The 17,369-nt window shown below is 40.1% G+C and overlaps 1 protein-coding gene across 1 annotated transcript; it reads right to left on the bottom strand.

Moving 5' to 3' along the window:
• Positions 1-1,514: 1,514 nt before the first annotated feature.
• Positions 1,515-15,347, bottom strand: LOC115732284 (G-type lectin S-receptor-like serine/threonine-protein kinase SD2-5). Its single transcript, XM_048271079.1, has 2 exons — positions 15,344-15,347; positions 1,515-3,148 (listed from the first exon to the last, which is right to left on the bottom strand). The coding sequence occupies exon 2, from the start codon at positions 2,998-3,000 to the stop codon at positions 1,792-1,794; it is 1,209 nt and encodes a 402-aa protein (XP_048127036.1). The 5' UTR covers positions 3,001-3,148; positions 15,344-15,347; the 3' UTR covers positions 1,515-1,791.
• Between the last annotated feature and the right edge of the window lie 2,022 nt (positions 15,348-17,369).

Below are 17,369 nucleotides of genomic sequence, written 5' to 3'. Positions count from 1 at the left end.
AAAATCTTCTCAGATTCTGCATTAAATTTTATAACAGCTACCGATATAATTGTCATTGCTAGTCTTGTTCGGCTCATTTGTGCCATTGACCCATTTGTCCCATTGACTCCTCCATTACCTTAGACCAGTACTATCTCCATGTCCGAGACCTTTTTGACCAAATGCAGCAGATGGTCGGTGGGATCCTGATTTTGACCAAAACACGGACAATCCTCTAATCAACCAGACTTAAAGACTCCGTCATGTACGCAATGAACCTGTTTTCTTACGGACGAAAAAGTCAAAGAGATCACTTCAAGTCTACGAAAGCACCATAGACAAAGTAAATCACGAGTACAAACCGGAACGGGTAGCCCAAATAAGAAATGAGAGGATAATATTTGTGGCGTGCGTCTATTCCACGCTTACAATCACTTCCTTTATCGTTATGCTTATCTCAGGACTTTCGAATAAAATATGCTGAACGTAAAGCCATGAACCAAATCGAACACGCACCCATGTTAATTATAGAGAAACCTATCTAAAAAATCTCAAACTTATTGCATTTTGGTCAATTGACTCCAAAAATCTCTCAATCTTGCGAATTGAGTCTTAAACATTTTGACGTTTTGCCAATTGAGCACAACCGACCAATTTCGACTGGAAAACGTTGATGTGGCAGTCCATTTAGCGTTGGTCGTCCTATCAACTTTTTAAAAAAAAGAAATTGAAAAATTTCTTCCTTCCTATTTGCCGATGTTCGGTCTTCGGCGATGGCCAAAGAGGGCTTGACGAGGTCGCCCTTTCTAGCCACAAGCAAGTGACAGCCTCACATGGCCACAGGCGAGTTACGGCCTCGCACGGGCGAGACCGCCCTCTATGGCCACGATCAGGCAAGGGCTAACCTCGCCTTGATGAGGGTAGCTCTCGCCAGATTTGGGCGAGGGTCATCTCACCTCACTTGCGACTAGTGAGGGCATACCTCGCTTAAAAAAAAAAAAAGTAAACAAAATGAAAATAAAAACCAAAAAAATTATAAAAAAAAATTCAAAAATGAGAGCAAAAGCCAATCTTCAAACCTATCCTTACTTCAGACTGTAGTATTCCTATTGCGGACCACGGTGAGGTTAAAACGTGGAACGCCCTCTCGTATCTATTCCCACCCATGATGTCTCAAATTGTGAATTATAAAACAACGTGTGATTGGTTAAATTAATACGGCTTCCATCTTTTATCAATCGGCCGACGAAATTCCATATGGACATAATAACCAAGTCTCGACCAGAAGCAAGTGACCGAGACATTTTCACGAAGCTTCAATGAAGCTGCTCTGAATGGAAATTGTACAGTTCGGCAAGCATCTCCAAATGAATTACCTTAAAGACTCTTTGGCGGCTCGGTGTCTTCTCGAGAACAACAAACCAATGCATGTAAAGCGGAGAAAGAAGATGTTCTACTTGGATGATCCATTCAAATGCTGCCTCTGACCATGGTTCATCATCCTCTTATCCTTTGAGATTATGTCAGCTCCTATGTTCAGAAATTGATCTCGTTTACCCCCGTTCATATCTTAATCAGACAGGAAGACTCGACAGCGGAAGTTTAATAGTGCAAAGAGAGCTCTTAAAGAATTGATACGTAGGAGCTTAAAATCAATACGAGTTCTGCTTACCTAGGACCTGGTGATCGCGAGGCTAGCTCGGTAAATTGATTGACAACGTGCTTGTTGTGATCCGAATGAACTAAAAAGCCTAGTTCTATCAAAGAGTCACTCCATCGAAGCGCTGGAGATAACTTTGAAATTAGTTTTCTTCACCTAGGACCTGATAATTGCAAGGCTGATAGCTCAGTAATTTCATCAACAATCTGCTTACTGTGACTAGAAGGAACTGAGAAGCTATGACTTGAGCTATCTGTACTAACTAAGCCCTCCAAGCATTTGACCACTGCAGACATGGAAGGCCTCTTCCTATAGTCATCTTGCAAACACCGTGCTGCGATTTTCATCATCTTGACAGCTTCTTGGCCGTGTAGTTGCATGTCACCACTGGACTTATCAACCATGTCCAGTAATTGTTCTTGTTCTGCTTTGCACTTGAAAAGGGTCACCATATGTGATTCATCACTCGGCAAAGAGCGGTCCACATTTTTCCTCCCACATAGGATTTCTAGCGTTACGATGCCAAAACTGTACACGTCTACCTTTTCCGTGATAACAGAGCTTAACCACTCCGGAGCAAGGTAACCCGGTGTTCCTCGCATGGTTGTCATGACATGGCTTTGGTCCTTATCAATTAGCTTTGACAGCCCAAAATCAGCGAGCTTCGCATTGAAATGCTCATCCAGTAGTATATTCTGGGGTTTGATGTCCAAGTGCATTATTTTTTTATGGCACTCCTCATGGAGATAGGCTAGTCCTTTGGCAATGTCGAGGATAATCTTTCTCCTCCCTTGCCAACAGATGTCAAACTCTTGATCTTTACGGAAGATCCACTTATCAAGAGAACCATTGCACATGTACTCATATACTAAAATCCTATGTGATTTCTCAGCGCAAAATCCGAGTAGTCTCACCAGGTTGACATGATGGATAATGCCTATGGTTCCAGCCTCGGCCAAGAATGACTTCTTTATCTGTGCAAAACCATCAAGGCGCTTGACCGCAATCCTAGTGCCACTGGGTAAAGTTCCTAAAAACACCGAGCCGAATCCTCCTTCCCCTAGCTTGATGCTGAAATCTCCGGTCATTGCCTTCAAGTCCTCATAAGGGAATCGAGTTATCTGGAGCCTTGGTAAGTCTGGATCATCATCCTCGATGGCCTTTCTTCTCACCTTATTTGAAATGATAATCCCAAATAGGCTTACTAAGAACAATGAAACTGCTCCAGCAGTAGTCCCTATTATTAACATGGTTCGTCCCCTATTCTTTCTTGGAAAGATTGGTAATGTCATCCGTGTGTCTGAACTGTCGTTGACTTTGATAAATGCGGAGGTGGAGTGGTTCCCGTAAACGTTGTCCATAAGGGAAAATGAATGTGATAACAGATAGCAGTCTCCACCAGAGAAATCCGTTTGGTTACGAAACAGGGCAATTGTGCATGAGCACCCTTTTCTCAAACATGCTTCCTTGCAACTCTCGGCAGTTGTGTTTGAGATGTCAGCACCAATACTATTAAGCAACAAAGCAAAGTAGGTGACATCCTCAACTGCTACGAAAGTGTTATCTTGTGAATCACAAGATACGGGTGAGATGGAATTGCAACCCGAAGATGGATCCATCTGTTCAATTTGCTTTGTCCTGCTTGGACACTTACACTGAAGGCCATGGGAACAAATGCCATAACTCCCACACACGAGTGGATAACGGCAATCTCCAACTTGATCCGCAAGAAGATCCACCGCGTTCCAATCATTGGAGTACTCGTCGTAAACTAAATGTTTCAGATGCCCATCTTTCTCCAGACGGATAAACTGAGCCAATGATGTTGGGGGAAAATCAAACTCACCGAAGCTTCCATTCTTGTAAAGTGCGGCAACCTGTCCAACGTTGCTCTTCATTTTGTTTACATTGCCTGTTCTGTAGTAAATTTGGGGAGAATAGGCTGTAGTTACAGATGCAACAAAGCCAATCTGATCATCAGTGGTAAACCTGTAGACCCCAGCAGTCCCATCCGGCGCGCTCGCTGTCGCTGTAAGTTTCATTTCCGGACGTAGCACCTGTCCAGGAAGAATTGCGTTTGCAGGGTGATCGAAAGACTGCCAAATGATGGTGTCATTTCCGTCGTAAAGCACGACGTTTCCGACTTCAGTCAAGTTTAAGCCTACAGCTGACTTCCCAGCTGTATTTGTGGACCAAATCTTGTTTCCATGGTCACCCAGTAAACCTAAATCGCCTTCCTTGGTCAGTAGCATTTGGGCAGTCTGCATAGGCTCCCCACTGACGGACCAAACTAGCACCGGATTGATGTTTTTCATGTCTTGTGTCGGTTGGAAAATAAACAGGCCAAAATAGCAGAGACTGCCACCATAGCAGATGAAGCCATATAAGAAACTTGGTCCGGAGTTTAATCTGTAAAGCACGGCATTGACACCAGCATCGGTTAGAACGAAGTCGTACGGTTCACCGGCGGTCCATGCGGTGGGAACGCTGACCGATGAAGGTCCATTCCACAATTTGGCGATGGTTAGTGGTGGAAGTACTAGAAGGAAGAGGAGGAGGAGGAGGCGGCTCAGAAAAGGAGCGGCCGAAGAAGAAGGGATTATCCGACAAGATGACAGGACCATTGAGTAGTGTGCAAGTAAGGCGGGGTGTTTCAAGTGGCAACTAGAAGAAGGAATGGCTCTTACAAGACATCGACGAGTGATGATGCCTTGTGCAGACAAGAGGTGTCTCTCCTGTAGAAAGACTTCGAAGTCTGAACTAGCCTATTCCTGCTCTTCAGACTGCGAAAATCTCTCTTAATCCTTATTTTCAGTTGAGGAAGTTGATTTTACACCGTTGACGTTAAGGAAAAACTTAACTTCCGAGAAGCAACCTATTTGCATTGTCGATACGAAAAATCCAAGTGTTGCTATGGCAAACTATTTTATATGTGAAAATTAGGGGTGAGCAAAAAGAGAAGAGGAGGAGGAGGAGGTAAGATGCAAATATCCGCCTTTGTTCGAAAGTTGAGGTAAGTTCAAATTTTACAAATTTTGAGAACAAAATTTACTTTTGTCGAGGGTGGAATGTGAGAATTGACGTCAAACGAGGAGGAAAAAAATAAAACAAAGAGAAAACAAAAGGTAGAAATGAGTGGAAGACTTAAAAGTCTTGGTCAATAAAGGTGGGAACAGCAGCATTACATGACAGAAGAAGAAGAGAATAAAGAGGGAGAGGGGCCCGTGCGAAAGGTAAGAAGAAAAGGAACGGAAATAAGATCAGAACGCTGAGCTGAGAGAGAGCGAGCGGAACAGAAAGGAAGAGCACGCGCGCTCCGAGCGTTCTGACCAGTCAAATCAACTTCGTTTTGATAAGGCTCGATAAGGATCCGCACTCTTGTTAATTTAATCGGGATAATTTTTGGAGTTAGGGCATAGACCTTGATTTATGCGAATTTCAAACTATCATATCCGATTTTGGAGTTGTTGAGCCGTGGAATTTCATGGAATCATGATTAGGGAGTTGCGGAGCCGTGGCCTTTGAGGGAGTCTATTTGAAGTAATGATTTACTCGGAGTGAAATTTTAGAGTTTCTCGTGCGAGCTCCCCATTGCGATAGCTTGGAATAATCACTTTGGGCGAGCGATTTGTTGACATATGAGAGTCATTTTGTCAGCGATTAAGTATTTAGCCAATTCATAGATGATGTAATGTCTTGTTTGGTTTTGACATCGATTCTCGTTTAATTGATAAGATTACAAGAGTCTGCTCATATAGCCAAATTGTTTGGTTTTGGGCATTTGTAGGTGGTTGGTGCTAATCTCTTCTATGAATTTGTAAACTCATGCCTTGAAAATGAAAGAGGTTATTAAAAGCATGTTTGTTGCATGAAATGTGGATTGAACATTTACTATTTTTTTATTATTTATAAATGGTTTGAGAAGCATTTTATGAAGGATTTTACAAAAGGTTATGTGTATCGATTTGTGGTATAGATTTAGGATTGGCTTTGTGGATTTTGGAGAATGTTGTTGAAGGTTTGTGTTGACACACATTATTTCTGTGAGCACATTCAAGGATATGTTGGTACGCATACTAGTTTTACGATATCCTTGTGGGCTAGCCCCCGATAATATATGTGGAGACGTAGCCAAGGGGAATCTTGGTCACATTTTTTATGGAGTGTTAAGCGTGATCATAGTTAGATATGTGAGCACGAGATTGGTCAGTGGAATAGAACATTCATATGTGAGATTTGATTATATTGATGTGGATTGGACAATTGATATTTGTTTTGATATTGTTGATGAAATAGATATTTTTGTTGTGAATGTAGCTATGTTGAAGTAATATATAACTTTTGATATTATAACTTGTTACATTTACAATTTGGCGTAATGAGTCACATTTTTGTGTCTTAAACAAGCATAGTGGATTCTCGATCTGCTTACAAGAGATTTTTACTACTTACTAAGTTGTGGTTCCTAATTCCATTCGTCTTACTTGTTTTTCTGGTTCTCAGTTAATAGCAAATAGAACGAGAGGATTTGTACTATCGCTAGGACATTTTGATAGGGGAATTTTCGGGTATAAACTTAGTTAGTTGTACATTTTTGAGTTATTTATGATTGAGATGAGATTGCTGGATTTAATTGTTAGTTAGAGATGTACATATTCTTTTTTTATGAATAATAAAAACTCTGATGTTGTAATCAATGAGCTTATTTATCAAACACACACACACACACACACACACACACACACACACATATATATATGGATGGACGTATATGTCTTGATAACAGGTGATTGGTTTCTAGTTGAGGCTATGTTCTGCTTAGGGATGAACAAATCGAACCGACCGGATCGGGAACCGCCTGGATGGGATCGGAATGGTAGCTCAATTCCCAGTTCTAGAGGGTGGTGGTCCGGTTCCCGGTCCTTAAAAATGGAACAGGTGGTCGAGTGGTCCGGTTCCCGATTCCAGAGATACAAAACCAGACCGATCAATTTTAATTATTTTTTTTTAAATTGTTAAACGTAACCCTAGGTCTTATCTAATGTTTCCCTTCTTTCTTGGATACAAAGACCCAATATGTTCTGGGCTGGAAGAAAATATTAGACCCGGTTGGATTTTACCCAATGGATGGAGAATGTGATGGTCAACCACATGTTTGGTTTGATCAATTGGCATCAAAATGGACCTCCACAAACATTTCACGGCGGTGACATATATCGATCAGAAACCTAGGTAACGGTTCGGGACTTCACGGCACGGTCAGTCTTCCTCACTATCCTGACAGCATGTTACGGGTTACCTACCTTTACAGAAAAGGAAGACAAGTCTCGGCCATTCTTCCGGGAATAAATCTTCAGCGTGGGATTTCCTAAGAATCCATGGACAACAGCCCATTGGCACTCTTTGTATGGGACAAAGCATTGCGCCCGACACCTTGCCTCCCATAATCGACTACCTACTCGGGTACTATTGATCCAATACCGTAGGATTGATGTTGGTGTTTGTGCATCGTCGCCGCAGACTAGACTCGTAAACCATCCGCACTTACATGCCATATACTCACGGCTTACACGGTTTGGGCAGCCAAATACATCTGAACCGCAACCGGGCATGGATCACATTCGGTGGATTAACACCACTTAGGTAGCCCATCCTTTGCCACCGCATTGCTAGATTGCCTTGGAGCCTTATGCCAATCATCTAGACGGAGAGGAACAACATTATATTCAAAACAAACACCTTCACCCGGCTATCTTAGTGCATCTCACCAAAATGGTTAGAGACAAAGCCATTTCCCTAGCGCCCATTCCACCACCCGCATAATAGAAGCATTCGGCAAATGGGGACTATCCACCACCATTTTAAGACCGTCGTGATGCTCGACACCCATGGCCCTTTCTATTCATTCCAATGCGCAAATGGTGTCCGGGCTGCTATCACTTCGGTATGTTCGTCTAGCTCCCTTCGCCGGAACATAACCCTTTTTCTACAAGAATGACACAACCCTCCTATCCCAGCTCAATTCCGAGGTTCATCCTTCGCATCATACCGGATCATTGCTCAACCATCCCCTCGTGCTTCTCCTCAACTTATCCTTTTGCGTTGTTAGTGTTGTCCATCCAAGCGATGGTGTTGTTCTTCTGCAACCCGGTCCGCACCTCTCCGGATCACAGAAGTTTTTGCTCGGATCCCTTTGTTCTTACGGTATTTTATGCTTTCTCTTAGCCTGTTTTGTCCGTCTCTTTGGGCTTTGTATCGCCGTTTCCCTTCCCGTTGGTTGGTTTCGCTTGTTTTTATGTGCTTGCTAAGTTTCATGTATTTTGCAAACTACCGCGACCCCTCTCCGCACTATAGGTGCCATTTATATCAGGGTTTTGTGCTCGGTTTTCTACTTGTACCTAGTCTATTTGAAAAGTTCAATATACTCTTACCTTACCAAAAAAAAAACATGGTCACTGTACTCGTGATAAACATTTCGACTCAAGTTTTCCTTTGCAAGAATTCAACAACAATGCTTGGTCCTGCAACTTGACCTCTAGATAGTTTCAGGTTGTTTGAGTCATTTTTTTCTCCAAAGAAATGGAGAATGCATGCAGTAGGAGTAGATAGCATTCCTCACCAAGTGGGCCACAAGAAATGGAAAGATCAACTAACACTCATCTTTGGACTCACATGGTCTAGAACGCAACTTCGTGAATGTTGTCTATGTTAGACTTTCGTGCCTATTAACTTCCTGTCGGCTTCGCATGAAGAATGGTCAAGTCCAAAGAAATTAATACCAAGTGGATATTCACTATTTCTGATGAACAATTGCAAAAACTATAATTTGCGTTTTTTACAGTGTCGAAGGACAAAACCATCGAATAACCTCTGTCTTTCTCTCTCTAGAGAAGTGGCTTTAGCTGACTTTCCCTGTGTCTTAGAGATCTTATCTAATGTTTCCCTTCTTTCTTGGAGTTTGATGAATTAAACATGGTCATTGTACTCGTGATAAACGTTTCGACTCAAGTTTTCCTTTGCAAGAATTCAATAACAATGCTTGGTCCTGCAACTTGATCTCTAGATAGTTTCAGGTTGTTTGAGTTATTTTTTTCTCCAAAGAAATGGAGAATGCATGCAGTAGGAGTAGATAGCATTCCTCACCAAATAGGCCACAAGAAATGAAAAGATCAACTAACTCTCATCTTTGGACTCACATGGTCTAGAACGCAACTTCGTGAATGTTGTCTATATTAGACTTTCGTGCCTATTAACTTCCTGTCGGCTTCGCATGAAGAATGATCAATTCCAAAGAAATTAATACCAAGTGCATATTCACTATTTCTGATGAACAGTTGCAAAAACTATAATTTGCGTCTTCTGCTATGTCAAAGGACATAATCATCGAATAACCTCTCTGTGTCTCTCTCTAGAGATGTGAAGTTAGCTGACTTTCCCTGTGTCTTAGGGACCAAAACAAACAATGGAAGTTTGCTCATAATTTTCACGTGCAAATAGTTATCAAGTCAAGAAAGGGAAGCCCTTGAACACAGGCAAATGGTTCAAAAAGTCCTAAACTAATTGCACTTTTGTCAACTCGGTCCTAAACCTTTTAATTTTATTAATGGAGTCCTAAATCTTTTCACATTTTGTCAAATGAGTTTATCCGGTCAATTTTGATCGAAAAATACTAAAGTGGACACTGGTCGTTCTATATGGCACGGCCGACACTAACATAGATAATTTTCATTAATATTTTGACATTTTTAAATTTTTTAAATTTCTTATTTATGTTTTCATTTTCCTCTTTTTCTTTGCTTTTTTTTTTCTGAGCTTTTTCTCTGTGCACAACCTTTTCACATTTTTTTTTTTTTTGATCCATCTGCATCCAGCTATTGGAGTACTCCTCCTCACAAACCTGAAGGTTCAGATGCCCATCACCCAACAGCCGGATAGACTGAACCGATGACGTTGGGGGAAAGTCAAACTCACCAAAGGTTCCATTCTTGTAAAGTGCTCCAACCTGTCCATTTTCGCTCTTCATTTTGCTTACACTTGCTCGTTCTGTAGTAAATTTGGGGAGAACAGGCTGTCGATACAGACGCAACAAAGCCTAAGTGATCGTCAACGGCGAACGTCGAGACCCATGCCATTACATCCTGCAGTCTTGATTCCGTCATTAGTTTCATGCCGGGACGTAGCGCCTGTAACGACCCCAGAATCTTCCCCTTTATCAACCTGTTTATAATTTTCCTTAACCGTTTTTCTTATTTTCTGCCAACCTTTATTTTTTACGATGAGCTTATTGAAATAGCAGACATAACAACCTTTATATATAAACACACATGTTTTTATATATGCATTAATATATCTTACATTATCATATAGCCTCCCATTTATTAAGTACTCATTCTCACACTCCATCTCTCTCTGCTACTATCACCCACATCTTCAAGACCCCACATCGACAGCATCGCTAGGGTACATATGCATATGAGTGAACAGGCTGAACATAGGAGCTTGTGGTGGGTCCATCAATTTTCTGAAAAATAAAGGAATGAGCGAGCAGCCCAGTAAATGAAATTACTAAAGGCCTAAAGCAGGAATGTCAACTTTATACTCAACAAAACTATTGTGTGATCTATTGCAAACATGAGCATGACCCTTCATTTGTAAATCATCAAATGCATGGAATCCACCACATAACTTTTGTTCAAATGTCATGAACACATCAATTCATACAAGTCACATCAAACGGACATTCCTAGCTCGCCAATTTTCGTGCCTATTCGGGCCATAAACATTTGCATATCCGGGCCATAATTAGTAAGACGTATCTCGGGAACGCTCACTTGTGGGTTCAACATCACCAAACGGTAAACGTCTTGCATAATCACCTTCACGAGAACGACGGCTCAATATACCCACAATACGAACCCTTGAGACTTTAAGGGAACGTTTGCCTATCCGGGCCACATGTCGTTCCTCGGCTGATTTGCACAAACACGTTCTTGTAGGCGCATGCATCAAATCATTTTAATGCAAGAAAATATCGTTGTTGCATGATTTAAATCATTTTACTACGAGAAAATATCGTCGTGGCTTGATGCAATAACACTCGTGTCACACATGAAATGCACATGATTCATATCAATCCAATGCAATGCTTCGTATAAGTAACAAACGGACGTTACCATGTTAGATCTAGTAATCCCATTTACCTATATTCAGGATTATTTTATTCTACAATGAATAAAAGAATACGGGGAGGCGACTTGACGGTGGCAGCGTGAGGCAACGGCGACAATAGGTGGCGGTTCGGTGGGGTGGTCGAGAGAGGGATGGGAATAAAGAGAGAAAAACACGCAAGGGCAAAGAAAGAAGAATGATCGGTGGATGTTGTAAATGAAGAAACCCTTCATCTATTTATAGTAGTTTTCTAACTTCTCTTATAAGTTACTTCATTAATACTCTTGCTTTGTTGTCTTAATCCCATTGGTCCTCCAAAAAGTCTATCTCTCTTAGGTTCATAGATTAGCTACTTATCGCCGTCCTCTTGGTCCAAGTGTATGTTAGATATGCATCCTTATCTTATGCATTAAATTTGATAATGACTTGATGCTTATCTCTTACCATTAATGTTTGAAAGCGACATTGATCTTATCCTAGCATTAATTACTTGAAAGTGACGTTAATCTTATCTAGATCTTGATTTTCTAATATGAATATATTTATTACATGAAAAAGACATGGTTCTTATCCTTTCATTAATTGCATAAAAATGACATTGTTCTTATCCTTTCATTAATCGTATGAAAATGACATTGTTCTTATCTTATCAATTAATGCTTGAAAATGGCATTATTCTTATCTCTTCATTTATTGTATGAAAATAACATTGTTTTTATCTTATCAATTAATGCTTGAAAATGACATTCTTCTTATCCTTTAGAATAACTTGGTTGATTTAGCATTGACTATTCAGGAGTTATTTCTTCATTTTATATGTTCTAATGCCAATTTTCGAAAAGTTTCTCCAAATAAATTAAGAAATAATTCCCTTGAGAAATTTGAAAATAACTTTCTAAAATTATGAGTAGAACCTTAACAAATTCCTTAAAGACTTTATCCATAAGATTTATTTTACTTTCTAATTATTTTTAATATAGGAAAATTTGGGATGTCGCAGCGCCTGTCCAGGAGGTAAACAATTTGCAGGGTGATCGAAAGACTGCCAATAGATGGTGTCGCTACTGTCGTAGAGCACGACATTTCCAACTTCAGTCAAGCTTAAGCCTACAACTGACTTGCCAGCGGTATTTGTGGACCAAATCTTGTTCCCGTCAGTCACCCAGGAAAACTAAATCGTCCTCCTGTGTGAGTAGCACTTGGGCAGGGTCCTTGTCCTTCACGGCTTCCCGCCCAACGTCCCAAGCCAATGCTGGAAACATGTTATATCCATGTCTTGTGTCGGCTGGAAAATAAACAGACCAAAATAGCAGGTACTGCCATCCTCGCACAAGAAGCCCAAAAAGAAACTTGGTTCTGAGTTTAGCTTGTAAAGCACGACCTTGACACCGTAAAATTCGGCTATACTGAGGTCGTAAGGTTTACTGGCAGTCCATGCGGCGGGGACACTGACCGAAGAAAGTCCATTCCAGGGTTTGCCGAATTGTTAGCGGCGGAAGTGGTAGAAGGAGGAGGAGGAAGAGGAGGCTCGGAAAAGGAGCGGCGAAACGACAAGGAATAATCCGACAGTCTCTTTCCTTTAGGAAGATTTCAAAGTCTGGGGCATTCTAATATCTCTTTCACTTCTTCATTTTCAGTTGAGGCCTTTGCGTGCTTAATGAACTACACTTGGGAAAATTACAAAAAAAAAGTCCTAAACTCATTGCAATTGTGCAAATTTAGTCACAACCCCTTTTTTTTTTTGGGCCAATTGAGTCATAATCCATTTTGCAATTGGGCCACAGCCCTGAACAAAAATAAAAAATAAAAAAGCTAGAAAAAACAAAATAATTCAAAAAATATGTGAAAATTTACCACGTTAGCATCGGCCGATCAAATGGACTGAATTGACACAATTGCAAAAGGATGATGACTCAATTGGCCCAAAAAAAAGTTTAAGACGGAGTTGGCACAATTATAATATGTTTAAGAATTTTTTTTTTGGGTGATTTTCCCACAAACTTTGGTCCACCAACGTAACTACTTCGGGAGGATGATGCAAGAGCATCGCCAATAAATTAAAAAAAGAAAGGAAAAGATTTAAGTTTGCTTTTTCTTTAGTTCACATTAATGGAGTATTGGGAACATTAATATGATATGAGTTCAAATGCATAGGTACTCTATTTTTAATCTGACTGCAAATTTATTCTGAAGACTGTAAGTGAAGTCGAGTTTGAACGTGACATTGCGACTCACATAATGCTAGTTAAATAAATAAAAAAAGGTAAAGACTTCTTTTCCATTTTCCTTCATTGCAAGTCCTATCGTGCTGCATTATTGTATCGACTCCTCTTATCACCTTGGACCACCACAATGTCCATGATGAGCTCTTTGACAAAAGTTAAAGATTGCTGGTGGGATCCTGATTTTGAACCCCAAAAAAAATGAAAGGACAATCTTCTAATCAACGAAACTTGTCGGTAAGGTTAAGACTACGTCTCCCATGCAATGAGCATGTTTTCTTACCGACGGAAAAGCTTACTTTAGAAAGATAAGTCTTAAGTTGATGATAGAAATACCGTAAACAAACTAAATCATAAGCCTTGACCCGAATGGATAGCCAAAATATGAAACAGGAATTTATTATATTCGTGACGTGTCTCTGCTCGACACATACAATCACTCTCTTTTTATCGTCATACTTAACCTCACGGCATTTGGGTAAGATATATTAAAAGCGGAATCCTTAACCAAATCAAAGCTGCGCCCCGTATCAATTATATAAGCATCGATTGCGAAAACAATCGTAGAAAAGACTTTGGAATCAAGCCAACACAAGATGAATTGAGTGAGCTAGAAAACATCTTCGCTAGTGTGATTGAGGGAAAATTACGAAAAAAAAAAGTCTTAAACCTATTGTAATTGTGTCAACTCAGTCCTGAACATTTTGCATTTATGACAATTTAATCCATTCGCCCAAATAACGTGTCCGATGCTCACATGGACAATTTTAATAATATTTTAATATACTTTTAAAATTTTTGTGTATTTTTCTTTTGTTTATCTTTTTCTTTTTCTTTGTTCTTCCTTCAGCTAATCTCCGGACCTTGGTGACCGGCCGGAGGAGAGGGCCAGCTAGGTTAGGGAGCTAGCCCTTACTAGCCACCGGCGAGGGCTAGGCTCGTTGTCCTCACCTAGCGATGACGCAACCTCGCCAAGGGTCAGGCAAGGGCAAGCCCTACCATCATTGGACGTGGTCTACCTCGCCTAGCGAGGGCGAGCTTGAGCTCGCCGGGCCTCACCTCTAGCAAGTCACGCGGTGCGGCCGATGTCGGCATCAGCCGCACCACGTGAGTGATTTTCGACTAAATTTGGGCGGATGAATTGAATTGGCATAAATGCAAAAGGTTTAAGACTAAATTAAGACTGAATTGACATAGTTGTGATAAGTTTATAATTTTTTTTATAATTTGTTGTTATCGGGTCACAGCCATTTTTTTTTTTTTTTGCTCGAAAGCCTCGTTAACGAGTGCTTATGCACATTTAATGGTAACTCGTTCAAGTCGTAGATATTGAGTGTTCTTAATATTTGTGTCAAAAACAGTGAGGCTCCGTGATCCACGACAATAGACATTGTGGGGGTGCTGCCGCGTGAGACTTCCAACAATTTTATTGGCGCAATCTATCTTTCTTTTCACAAAATGTCTTATAACTAGGAATACTAGATCAACACATCGGATTGCGCAAAGCACAAGTCAACCTAGTAGAAAGTCGAAACTTTCCCTCTATAATTTCATATACGGGAGGCTACTATTTCTACCTACTCAACCAGTCACCAATCGAAGTTGACCTGAGATTTACCTTGCCCAACTAAAGACCCCTAAGTTCACTCCAAATATATTTTTTTTTCTGGAGAGAGAAAATACAAAGAGAAAATACAGGGCAGGAACCTCTACCATACTGGGGAGTTTTTTCTCGTCTTTCCTTAAGCCTTTTAATGATCTGCTTTAAGCCTTTTAATGATCTGCTTAGGGCCTTTGTGCACACTTCAGGTTGCAATAATTTCTGTTGCGAACCACAAAAAGGCAACAACGTGCTTAACGCCCTCTCGTGTAGTGGTGGCCATGGTTCAGAACCGGCCATTCCGGTTCGTGGCCACCTATGAACCAAAACCGGAACCTTAAGAGATGGTTTCGATTCCGGTTTTGAACCGGCGGTTCCAGACCGGTTCAAGGGCCGATTCCGGTTCAAAATCGGAAATGGAACTGCCGATTCTAGTTCCGGTTCCGATTTATAAATTTAATTTTTAAATAATGAATTATGAAATAAAAATAATAATAAATTATGAAATTATGAAATAATAAATTATTATATATAAATTGTAATCAAATTGTACATTGTAATCAAATTTGGATGAAAAAAGGGGAGGGGGAAGGGGCTTGAACTTAATGAATTATCATTAAGTGCCTACATATCTTCTTTAGAGATAAAAAAATCAAAACTCATGTAGCTCTTTTATCTTTGATAACCCCAACTTACCTCATCATTAATCGTTACTATCCGTTCCGGTACCCGTGATGGTGATATCTCCATCATCATCGAAGAAATCGGCTTCATTGTTGCGATCCATCTCTTGTTGTCGATGTTTAGCATTTGTTTAATCATCGACACAAGCTTGAGCCTTCACCGAATCCGGATGTAATCTTGAACGTCGGTTGTCCAAATTGTTGCCTCCAACATTAAATGCTTGTTCAACCGCAACTGTTGAACAAGGAATTGCTAAAACTTGTCTTGCAATGAGAGCGAGAGTTGAGAATTGGGTTGAATGCTTCTTCCAATCACTCTAGAATTTTGAAAGCTGTGCCGCCTTCGGAATCACCAAACTCAAAAGAAATGGTTAAATATGTCCCTATTTCAGAAATATTACTCGTTGCTCCCTTTTGTCTTTTTTGCCTACTCATCAGTATTTTGTACCATCTACTAATTCTACCTAGGTCCTCGCTTTGTACGTCACTATGTTGGGAAGATCTACTATCACCTACTAGATTATATCCGTTACAAAATTCATTATATAATTCTACTATTGCATTTTTAACCGTTGCTTGTATAGCTCTAACATTTACCGTTGCATTCAAATGTAAACATTCATAATACATATTCAAATAATCACCTAAATCATCTAATTTGGTACATGGATCACAAACAAAAGTAACCAAATAAATAAGAGGAATGTTGGTATAATAATGCAATCATTTTGTTCGCATTGCTATAATAGTCGGAGTTAATTGATCATCTTTTTCATATTCTTCAAAAATACCAACAATATTAACATACTCTATTAAAAATAAATGCATAGTAGGATAATAAACACCGAATAAAATATAAGTTGTATCGTTAAAAACTTTTAAAAAATCTAAATTTTTTTTGCAAATATCTCACTCTCGTGGGAATGAATTAATTTAAGACATATTATTCGAAATAAACGTACATAATAAATCTTTATATGCAAAAGATTGATTAAGCAACTTGTAGGTAGAATTTCAACAAATCGGAACATCTTTTGAATTTTTTTTTGTTTTATTTTATTTGCTTTACAAAATCTGCCACATTTTCTCATAATTTGGGAATGTTTTCATAAAAATTGAATTGCTCTCTTTATTGAGCTGAGAAAAGCATCAATAGTTCCTAAACCATCTTGTGTTGATTGTGGGCCATTGAGTTCTTCCGGGAGCACTTGATTTGCAACTTCTATAGGTTCTTCCCAACCTGCTTTAGTAGATGATGAACTGAACAACAATTCAGTTAGGTCTAAGCGATGGTACTGGGAAAACAAAGGCAACCATCAAGGCAAAGCATGTAGCACAGTTTGGTTTTGGACGCAGGAAAGATTGGACATTCTTAGAAAGACGAACAAGAGCATCACTATCAACAAAAGGAAACTGCTTAAACGAAGAATTGGTGTCCACTATGAATGACTCGTAAAGTGTTCCCATGTTACAGCAGTAAAAATCCCACCATGTCCCAAATGAGAAGGCAGAGTAGAAGAAAACGGAGGAAATGCGAAAGGCGAATGCTCGAAATGTCCTGGCTTACTGTGGCCCTCTACATGCTTAACATCTTGGAAAAATGAGGCGAAACGGCCACCCCCATCGCGAGTCCATCCCCCGATGTGAAGATGTGTTGTTAGCGTTTCAAGTTGCCTGTCTTGGTATTAGAAACAGATGAGGCCTTGCCGTGATTAAAATGGCAGGCCCGAGAAACCAAGACTCGACCAGAAGCAAGTGGCCGAGAGGCATTTCTCACAAAGCTTCAGTGAAGCTGATCTGAATGGAAATTGTGCAGGTCGACAAGCATCTTCGAAGAAATTACGTATAGCTGGGTGGGGGCCCGGTTTTTGCTCGAGAACAACGAACGAATGCAGATAAAGCCGAGAAAGAAAATGTTGTACTTGGATAATCCATATAAATGCTGCCTTTGACCATGGTTCGTCATCCTCTTTTACTTTGAGATTATCATGTCAGCTCCAATGTTTTTGCAAATGAAATTCATTTACCCCATTCTTAACATTATCTGACAGGAAGAC

The sequence above is a fragment of the Rhodamnia argentea genome, chromosome 10, assembly GCF_020921035.1.
Source record: "Rhodamnia argentea isolate NSW1041297 chromosome 10, ASM2092103v1, whole genome shotgun sequence".
In the NCBI taxonomy this organism is placed as follows: Eukaryota; Viridiplantae; Streptophyta; class Magnoliopsida; order Myrtales; family Myrtaceae; genus Rhodamnia; species Rhodamnia argentea.
Note: the sequence above shows the minus strand (reverse complement) of the source record. Positions and strands in the feature narration are given on the sequence as shown.

What these genes read in the sequence shown, in the direction of transcription:
- LOC115732284 (XM_048271079.1), bottom strand. Translation starts at nt 3,000, where the DNA reads ATGGACAACGTTTACGGGAACCACTCCACCTCCGCATTTATCAAAGTC.